At 42.3% G+C, this 10,278-nt stretch overlaps 1 protein-coding gene across 1 annotated transcript; it reads left to right on the forward strand.

Annotated features, from left to right (window-relative positions):
- Window positions 1-2,409: 2,409 nt before the first annotated feature.
- Window positions 2,410-8,673, forward strand: F3 (coagulation factor III, tissue factor). The gene is made up of 6 exons (XM_015870025.2): window positions 2,410-2,615; window positions 3,413-3,527; window positions 5,342-5,526; window positions 5,952-6,133; window positions 6,261-6,420; window positions 7,560-8,673. The coding sequence occupies exons 1-6, from the start codon at window positions 2,546-2,548 to the stop codon at window positions 7,700-7,702; spliced, it is 855 nt and encodes a 284-aa protein (XP_015725511.1). The 5' UTR covers window positions 2,410-2,545; the 3' UTR covers window positions 7,703-8,673.
- Window positions 8,674-10,278: the final 1,605 nt, after the last annotated feature.

Genomic DNA, 10,278 nt, shown 5'->3' on the forward strand with positions numbered 1-10,278 from the left:
ACATATGTCTTTCCCAAGACTAGGAATTTCACAGATTTAGTTTCCCTTTTCTCCTCAACTTTCCCATAATCAGCGTGTGGTTTGCTTCCATGAAATCAAAGAATGAAAATCTGCAGGATCTGCTCCTAATCTGCGAAACATTTCCAACAGTGAATTCCACTAAGCTCACCAGAGGGATGCAGAGTGGAAACAGTCATCTCCCTACACTAAGGGAGCCAAGCCCCTGCTATTGCACGATTCCTGCACATTCAATAAGGCCACACTGACGTCCTGGCATTATCCTGGTAGAAATCTCCATTTATTTTTTCAATACTTAATGGATTAGCGTGACTTGCTTTAGATATCTTCACTAGGAAAATATGGAATTCACTTTAGGGGAGATACTTTTCTCTGCTAATTGTAACATGAGCAGAGGATGACCAAATCAATTATAGATATATGCACAGTAGATGCTTATATTTTGACATTCCAATATGGAAGCCAAATTCTAAAAGTTGAGGGAAATTTCCAGAGATCTAAGTCAGCATAATGCTTGCCTGCATGTAGCAATATATTGTTAAATAAGTGGGAAATTTTCTGTCTTAAACATGCTGTTGAAATAGTATTCATGTGGCCAGGAAGTATGACCCAGAGTGCCACTGTCCAGTGAACAGCCACACAGCAACCTCCCGGCCCCACTGCCAGCTTCCTCTCACTTCCCAGTTTAGCTTCTGGAGTTAGGCAGCACAGCCATCCTTATTCTTTGGTCAGATCTGTTTCATGGCTAGATGGAAGGGAAGAAAGAAGAGCAGAGGTGGCAGCAACAGCTCTTCTCTGTCTCAGTGCTTCTCCCATGTCTGTCATCCCCTTCTCTCATCAACTTGATCTAGCCACACTGCTCTCCCACGCCCAGCTATCAAATTTTCCCTTCAACTTCCTTCTCTCAGCACAGCCAGATTGGCAAAGTTAGCCCACCACCCCTGCTGAAATGGCAGCCTCCTTCCCTCATGCCACAGCACAGCTGAAAGCCTTGCTTTGCTGAGCAGTGGGAAATGCTGCTGGAACAAGGTAACACTGGTCAAGGTGGTTATTCCAGATGGCCTGGAAGGTTCCTCACCTCTCTCTCTGGTACAAGAGGTCATGCCAGAGGAAATGGGAGCAAGGATGGGATGTTGAGACTATCTCCATAACACAGCTGGCCTGCTTCCCCTCTTTTGTAACTGAAATGCAAGGACATCTAACTGGATACAGAGTTAAAAATGAGTTAAGGTTTGATAGAAACACCTTTTTTTTCTCTTTTTAGATAAATGGGTCCCAATAACTCTTTGTAATGTCCTTTGGAAATCATCTGTGATTTTATCAGATAACAACCTTGCAAATCTAGTCACACAAGATCAGGATTCTGCACAAAGCCGAAAGCACGCAAGCTTTTTGGCTGAGGTAATGTTGTCATACAGCTGCAATGAGACAGTGCTGAAACTTGATAAAAACAAGGCAGGAAAATGAGCAGGTTCGTGTCTGGGGTTTAGTGAAGGTATGCTGGTAATTTAAAAAATCCAGGGTTTAGACACACCTTGAAACACTCGATATAATGGAGACTATGGCTGAAATTGCCACTGTAGCCAGATCCATATTGTGTTTGTTTTACGTTATGAAACAGAACTGATTGCTCGCAGCTAAGTGTACACCAAGCGTGAACATGAAAGGCAATGAAATATGTAACTTCTCTGTTACTCTTCTCCTACACATATTTTCCAAGTGTAAGACCTCGTAAAAACCATCATCATTACAAAAAGAAATGCCAGCACAACGCTGCAAAATGCACCTATCCCTTTTATATCCAGACAAGGTTCCACGACACCGCCTGCTCCCCACCTTCCCAGCAGAAGTATCCCCCGCTGAGTGCGAACACAGCTCCCTCTAGAGCTCGAGCATTAGGTGAAAGCAGAGCCCGGGCCCCAAAACTTGGGTTGAGAGCCTGGCGAAGCAGCACGACGGGGAGCAACGAGTACGGGCAACGTCGGGACACAGAGCCCGCGACAAATCCTCAGTGTCTGGGGATTTTTGAAGGGGGGATTACTTATTGTCTATCCTGACAGGGGAGCCTAGCAGAGCCCCATTACCCGTGCGGAGAGGGCAGGAGCGAGCCCAGCAGTCGCGTTCTGCGTGCTGAACCGAGGCCGGACAGATGTTTGGCGCTGCAGGGTTGAGACCTGAGCCAGCCCAGAGCCTCAGGACCAGCGGCCGGAGCGTTGCCCGGCCCCACCAGCATCCCAACGCCGGGACTCCCAGCAGCGCAGCGCCCAGGTGGCTCCGTGCACAGAGAGGCGTTCCCCGGGTGGCCGCGCCGCCCCTTCCCTCGGGCCCCTTCCCTTAGCGGGCCGTCCCCTCGCAGCCCCCTGTCCCACCTTGCGCAACTCGATGATGCCGAAGCTCTTCCTTCAGCCCCGCTCCCGTCCTCCCTGACCCCGCCTCTCGTCCCGCAGATATAAGTAGGACCGTCCCGTCCCGTCGGAAACTCACCGCGCTCAGCCCCGTCGCGACGTCGCCGAGCCGCCCCCCGAGGATGCCGCGTGCCCCCGCCGCAGTGCGGGCCGTGCTGCTGAGTGCTCTGCTGTGCCGCCTGGCCGCCGCCGGTGGGTGATGGTGGGAGGGAAGCGGCGGGTCGGGGCGGAGGGGGTGGGCGCGGGGCTCCGTTCGGCCGTTCGGCACCGCTGGCAGAGCGCTCGTTCGCCGCGGCTGCTTTGTTCCTACGGGAACCCTGGTGTCCGCAGCCGTGGTGCTGCAGGGCTTCCCAGCGGCACCGGGAGCGAGCGGCGGGATGTGCCTCCTTTGTCGGCAGCTCTGAGCTAATCGGAGCGGCAGAGCAGGCCACGGTTAGTGAGCACTGACGGGATGGCTCAGCCCCGCGCTGACTGCACGGAGGTCGCGAGCTGTCTGTGCTCAGCGCAGCGCAGCGTTCTGAATAGTTCATCTTTCCTGAATAAATCGAAGGGGAGCCGAGCTTGATGCCTTCTGCATTAGAGACTGTGAGGGAATGTGAACCGCACTGCTGTTGTTTGGGGTTCGGGTGTTCTCATGTGAGGGTGTTCTGTTTGAGGTTCAGACATTCTCATAAGGGTCTTCAAGACTTTGTAAGTCCTTAAGAGGTGATGGACTGAAAAGTAAAGTGAGGACTCGTGGAGTTATCTCAGCGAGCTCGGAGTTAGAATAACAGCAAAAGAAAATCGTTTTCTTCTCATATTTCTCACTTCTGCCAGGGCACATTCCTTTGGTGAGACAGCATGAGCACAAAGGGCAGGACTGGGCCTTTCCGCCCGAAATAACTCCCCTAAGCAGCGCTTAGCAGCAATGCTCCCTTTACCTAAACAGTAGTGCAGGCAGCCAGCAGTTACGTATAACACAGCTAATGGCACCTTTTCTCTTTTTAAAGGCAACCCGGAACTACCAACGGCAGTTAATATAACTTGGTCTTCAATCAATTTTAAAACCATACTAAAGTGGCAACCAAAACCATCGGGTTACTTCTACACTGTAGAAATACATGGGTAAGTGATGTGGAGGTGTGTGCATCAATGGCAATTGAAGGAGATGTATCTGGAGTGTTCGATTATTTCTGAGACAGAATGTATCACTTTTAAGACAACTGACAGCCCAAGTGTCAATAAATCCAACCGTAACAATACCTGATTCAGGTTTCTGGCTTTGTCCACTTCCGAAATGGAAGCTGAGCTTTAGATTGGTATTTCAGTCCTGGGGTGAGGTGTGTCTCCAGCTGCACTGGAGATGTGTGCCAGTGTACTGGAAGAAGCTGACATTTGATCTGACGTGCCGTGTATTAGACACAACTTCACCTTTTTATGTCTGAACTGAGTCTTTGTTCTTTAATCTCTGGAGGTGTCTGATTATTATGAGTCTGAATTTTCAAATCAGTGAATCACCATAATGTATGTTTAATCTAGCTGGGTAATACTAAAAGTTACCTTTGTTCATCTAGCTCTGTCAAGACTTCCTCTGTCATCATGTTTTATAGAAGCTATGAAAGACTACAGACATAAAAACAGTATCAGCCTGTGTGAAGTGTCTGACACCCCTGCTGCACAGAAACTTCTGTGAAGTTCAGCAATAAATCTGTGCTATTCTTAGCTCCCGTATTAATTCATACATCATTAATAAACATACCCTGAAGGGAGTCTGCATCATCAGCTCTCCCACTTGTAATGAAGATGTGGTACTGTAGTCTTTTCTGTGTAGAAAAGTTGCCTAGAAATGAGAGCAGTCTCATGACTAATGGATGAAATACCAACGTGATGGCCTAATGCGCTCTTTTATTCTTTAGGCTAAGAGAACAATTAAATGAATAGACTTAAAAGCATGCCCTTAGCAGAATGGCACAACCTAGCTTAGGAGCTCAGTCTTACAAAGAGCCAAGTGTGGACACAGAACCTTATCCTGCACTGTGCAAGTTGAAATGTCTTATGAATCTGGAGTTTACTTTGCTTACGAAATATTGAAGTCTGTTTGCCCAAGGTTTAGCATAGAATCAGGCATAGCTCTGATACAGAGGAACTTCTTTAGACAAGATGTTTCTATAGATGAATTGCACTCAAATGTTTTCTTTCTCTTTTATGTACATTTGTTTGATCACCAAGATCAGATCTCTTCTGTCCTTTTTCAAGGTATTATTAGGGTGTGAAGTGGCCATTAAAACTTTTTTCCCAGTGGCTTATTCATTACTTCTCAAGTAAATCCTCTGTTCTTTAGAATCAAGAGAAGTTCATAGAGGTCGTGTTTCCTACAGTACTTTTTCTTGCTTCTGTAACGTAATATTGCAATTAAAATTGCTGCTGGTGTCTTGTTCTTAGTGACATTTGTACCTGCATAGATGCAAATACAAGTGACACAAATGAGGTGGCACTGTTAGATTAAGTGATTACTATACGTGGCAGCAGAGCTTCCTAGGACAACTCATGTTGCTTTAGGCAATCATCTTTAGATGCATCTGTAAACAGGGATAACATTTTCAAAGTGATTACTATATCTTATTTTCAGTTTTGTTTTCATAAATCAACTGACGAAAAACCCCAAAAGCATCTTTCTGTAATTACTAGAGCTCATGTTTGTTGTTTTCTTTAACTTGTTTCTACAACATATTGTGAAACATATCAGCGCAGAACAGTGGTTTGTTTTTGTGTTTGTTTGCTTTTTTCCCTTCTACTTCTCAGCCTACTATACCTGCAATGCCAATCCACTGACTGAGGGAAGGCAATGCAGTTTGAGGGGAAAAGTATTTTTAGCCTGTGTAAGTAGCTTGTGAAAGTCTTCTTGGTTAGTGCTGACACTTCTTTCTTACTCTTTTCAGGGAGACGTCTGATACCAAAAAAAAATGCATAATGACTAAAGAAACAGAGTGCGATGTCACTGATGCACTCCGGAATGTAAAAGAGACCTACACAGCACATGTATTATCTGTAAAATCCTTGGTAGAGGACGACTTTGAAGAACCACCTTTTGCAAGCTCTGAAAAGTTCACACCTTATAATCAGAGTAAGTAGAGTTCCCAATTAAATCTTTTCATTAGCTTCCTTTCAAGATGATTTTCATTGACTTAAACAAGATTTGGATTTGGCCTAAAGCTTGCTCCTGTAGATTCTTCAGTAGCCCTACTGATGTCTTAGAAGATGGCATTCAGACATAAAGCTTTATTTCCCTGTTGCAGAGCAGTGTGTGAGATTTTAGCCAATACTTGTTTCTCACTTCACTGTTCACCATTTTATCAGCATTGTGTACAAGGTACAGATACTTGTTACTACCAGTACTGTCTTGGCTGAGTAAACTCTTCTGTTTGAGAAGGGAAGTAAGTTAAGGGAGGGAAAGAGCACATTTTGTAGAAAACAGTGGAAGTGTAGAACAAGCGAGAATGGGAAAAAGAAGTGATGCCAGTGTTTTAATTCTGAAAAATGCTTCTTTAGCTATTATTGGAAAACCGGAGATCCAAAACTACACACAAAAAGACTCCAAACTGCGTGTTGTGCTCCGTGATCCACTTACACCATATACATTTCCTAACGGAAGCTTTCAAAGTGTTCGAGATATTTTCAAACACGACCTGGAATACAAACTCTATTACTGGAAAGATCAAAGTTCTGGAAAGGTGAGGCCTTACTCTGCTTTTCTACATATTCTGTAGATACATAACAGCTATATAATTTTTCTGCTGCCTTAAAAGCACTCGTAATTTCGCAGAGGACATGAAATGATAAATGTTTTCTTCTTTACAGAAAGATACAACAACCAAAAGCAATACGTTTGATGTAAGCATTGACAACAAAAATAGCTATTGCTTCTACATACAGGGAATCATTCCCTCTCGCAGAGAAAATCGTAATGGTCAAGAAAGCACAGTGCTTTGTACCACTGTAGGAAGAACTACTTTAGATGGTATGTATCTAGTGAAGAGCATTGCGCTGCCTTCAGCATTCCAACAGAAAGACACTTCAGTTTTGAATGTGTTTTATAACTCTGTAATGTGTGATGCCTAAGTTACGAATGAACTTATGTAAGCGAAAGGACCACAGACTAATAGGAAGAACACCATTAGATAAGGACCCACCATCTTTAGCTAGCTGGAGTTGGCTGTAGAGTTTTGCTGAACTGCTTTGTTTCAGTTTTAAATTGTCAGAGCTGCTGACTGGTCACGAGAGTTTCAAGTCTCATCACTAGATTTCAGCTTTATTTTCTTTATTTGTTTGGCTTCTTGTGTGGTTGTTTTTTTTCCCCCACTGCTTCCCTTGAATCCACCTGATACAAGTGATCCCACAGCGAGTGCAAGTGGTTGATTATTTCTAAAGCATAGGAGTGCTGGAAATCTGAATGACAGGCATTTCCATTGACTTGTAATTTGAACTGAAATTTATTCTCTCAAAAGTACTGATGAGGCTAAGACTCTCTTTAGTGTTATATTGCCATGTCAGCTGACAGACTGACTTCTCATATATATGTGAGCAGACAGTGAATCAGCCAGTGTTATTCAGGCCAGAATAACACTTTCTTCCGTATAAAGTCTTAAATACTTATTAAATAGTATCACAATACTATCATGCTTGTTTTCTCTCCATTAGATGAAGCAACTTGGACTTTAAATAGAGAACCTCTTATGAAGTTTGCTTTCTAATTAACTTTATTATCTAAAGTATATGCTTTTAAATATCACAGTAGCTAAATTCTAGTAAGTTACAATTTAAATAAGAATATCTTTTATTGGTACTTTCTAGCTTCTAACCTAGAAAAAAAAAATACTCAGAGTTGGTTCCACAGAGATAATGCAGAGACTGGGGGAATGATTTGACCTACTCTTATTATTTATTTTGTTGTACTATCTAGATTAAAACCCACTGTGAACCACATGAAATAAAGCTTTACTTCAACAAATTCATTCTAAAACAAATTCAGTTCACACTAGGGTAACCATTCTACTTCCATGGTACATATTTTAGTTCAGTGTAAGGATTTGTAGCGCTGTGACGTGTTGTCTCTGATAACTTAACCTCGGATTATTTTTTTTTTCCCCAACTCTACAGAATACGGAGCAGAAGTCTTTATCATCATAGCAGTGGTAGCAATTGCAGTCATCACTCTGGCCATTGTCCTAGCGGTGATCCTGTGTAAACGCAAGAAAAAAGCAAAAACTGCAAGAGAAAAAGAACCACTTAATGGTGTCTAAAGGAAAACTGTTGTGGATACTCGTGGAAGACTCAAAGGCAGAAAAAAGGACGGAGCCTTTAGCCTCTCTGGTACAGGAAATTTGAAGCTAATGGATCTTTGAGTCCACCAAAGTTCTAGACAGTCACAGATTTAAAAACAAACAAAAGAAAGCCACAGATAGCAGGAAGCCCCTGTCTCCAGTGTCTGGAGGCTGGAAGAATATTTTGGTGATCTATTACAACATAATTACCCTCCTCATACATTCTTCTCAGCTAGAATCAAATGGATCTTTGATTTGACCAGGCACTCTCAAAATATAAGCATTACTGAGCCAGAAGTCTTTACAGTACTTGTGAGGAGAAGAAAAATACTCGTTTTGAAAATATGTCCTTTGCTAATGAAAAGGACCATTTTTCTGTTTCTATGAAACAAAACCTGTAATTATCTGACCTTCTTACAACATTATTAACTGGTGAAATGATTGTTAGTTCAGACGGTACGAAGATGCTACTGCCATTTCTGCACTTCTTGGATAAAACTGTCGTGGTCTGTTTATCTTTGGATATATCCAATCAGCAGTAAACAAATTAACACATTGGTGACCACTAATGTTCTTGCAGTAGGTAGCTGCTAACCATATGGAAAGCATATCTGGATTACACTACACCTACAGCTCCACAGACAGGGTAGCCTGTTGGCTCCAAGTAAGTGTTAGGATAAATACTTCAGCCTGAGGGAATAGTAACTCACTTCAGGCAAACACTGAGTAAGGAGCAGTAGTTACTGAACTTTATTTAAAATTAAATGGTAAATCAACTGTTTATGTATTATAGATTCAAATCATCTTGGTGATGGGATTCAGAGGTACTTTTTGCTATGACTGTTTTAATATTTATTTTATGGATGACAATCTAGTTTTTATACTGCTGATACCTGTATTTATAGTAATTTATACTTTTCTAGTGAAATAAAGGTGACTGGGAAAATAAAGCTTTTCTTTTTTTTTTTTTTTAAATGGAGTAAAATATTAATTTTGGAACTCAAGTTAAAAATGTGTTTAGGAAACTTACCTTGTGATTGAAGTTTACACAAGTTGTCAGAAATCCAGCCAGGACCACGTGAAATAAACCAGCAGGGCACCCACTACCTGCAAGGACAAAAATATGAGAAGCCATACTTCATGAACTAATGATAGGTATTGAAGAGCCCCAAGTTGCTGGTCAGCTTTCTGTTCGGTTAAGTGGTTATTCAGAATCAGCTTAATCTAATGGAAAGTATATTGGATGCCCAACTGGATGTTTGCTTAGGAATCCCCACGCTGATATCTTTACCACTTTTGATAGTAGTTTTCAGTCACGGCAGTATGGGATTTGATCCCAGGCTGATAACTGCTGCAACATTCAACCTATTGCTGCTGCTAACGATGGGGATAAGAACCAAAACAGAAAGGAAAAAAAAAAAGCATCGAGCAGTTCACACTAATTGGCTGTATACCTCAGTGGTATGTATGTGCCTTTGAGGAGGCATAACTGCATCTATGAGAACTGATAACAAAAAATATTTTACAGAATTGCATTTGATATTTGTTATTCTTACTATACAGTAAGATACTTCTTCATATGGATTATGAGTCCCGTGATTGTGCCAGAGTAGTTAACAGACACTTGATTTGTTCTTGAGTTCTGTTATTTACAAGGAAAGAAAGAAACATGTTAGTTAATATTGAGCAATAAATGCTTAATGCATTTTCTGAATAAGCCTTCTTTGGAAAAAGAATCTTACACCAGCAATCAGAAGCATGAGAGCGTGTGGGAGTAAGCTAAAAAGCATTCCAAAGTTGTCATCATTACTCCCCAGTTCCACTTCATTAGTTTCATTCAGAGTAGAGCTCAGGAAAGGCAAAGTTCATAGGAAAACAAAAGCCCACAGGAAACAGCATGATGTTAATTAAACCATACTGTGCATTTGATTATTTACATAGAAGGATGTTATAAATTATGCTTCGCTAGCTAGATTCTTCTTTTGCTTTCAGTATGAAGGTTGTTTTTATTAAAAGAAAGAAAGAACACCCACAGATCACAAACAGTGCCTTAAATGGTGTAAGAACAGCCCATTGCTGCAGAAGTTTTGGAAACCTGTGCCATTTCTGCTCCCTGGCTACAGTACTTTACAGCCTCAGCAATGCTCAGTAACCAGAGTCACGAGGCCTACAGATCCCATTTCTAAAGTTTTATGGCTGTTTGTGAAGACACTTGAGAATGGGCCTTTTTCTCTCCCCCACCCCTCCCACAAGGCTCAGTGGATCAGTGTACAGAGCCCATGCAAACTGTTGTACTGCAGAGGTTTAACTTTCTCAGTGTTGTCACTAGGAGGAAATACATTTTATAATATTGCTTTAAATTCAAATCTTTCTTCACACAAGCAAATAAAGGCTAATGTGATTAGCTTTTGACAGCCCTAACGCCGCTGTGGGTGATAAAATGACTGCCATTACTTCAAATGTACAGCTTTACAGGACTTAGATATGGCTGCAGACAGCTTAGCCAATCTACCCTAGCATACTCAGCTCTTCAGTGTAAGAAGGGTGCTGCTGAG

This window comes from Coturnix japonica, chromosome 8, assembly GCF_001577835.2.
Source record: "Coturnix japonica isolate 7356 chromosome 8, Coturnix japonica 2.1, whole genome shotgun sequence".
Taxonomy (NCBI): Eukaryota; Metazoa; Chordata; class Aves; order Galliformes; family Phasianidae; genus Coturnix; species Coturnix japonica.

Coding starts and splice junctions, on each gene's coding strand:
- F3 (XM_015870025.2), top strand. CDS start 2,546: ATGCCGCGTGCCCCCGCCGCAGTGCGGGCCGTGCTGCTGAGTGCTCTG. Junction 3,528..5,341: donor TACACTGTAGAAATACATGG/GTAAGTGATGTG, acceptor TACTCTTTTCAG/GGAGACGTCTGATACCAAAA. Junction 6,421..7,559: donor AGGAAGAACTACTTTAGATG/GTATGTATCTAG, acceptor CCAACTCTACAG/AATACGGAGCAGAAGTCTTT.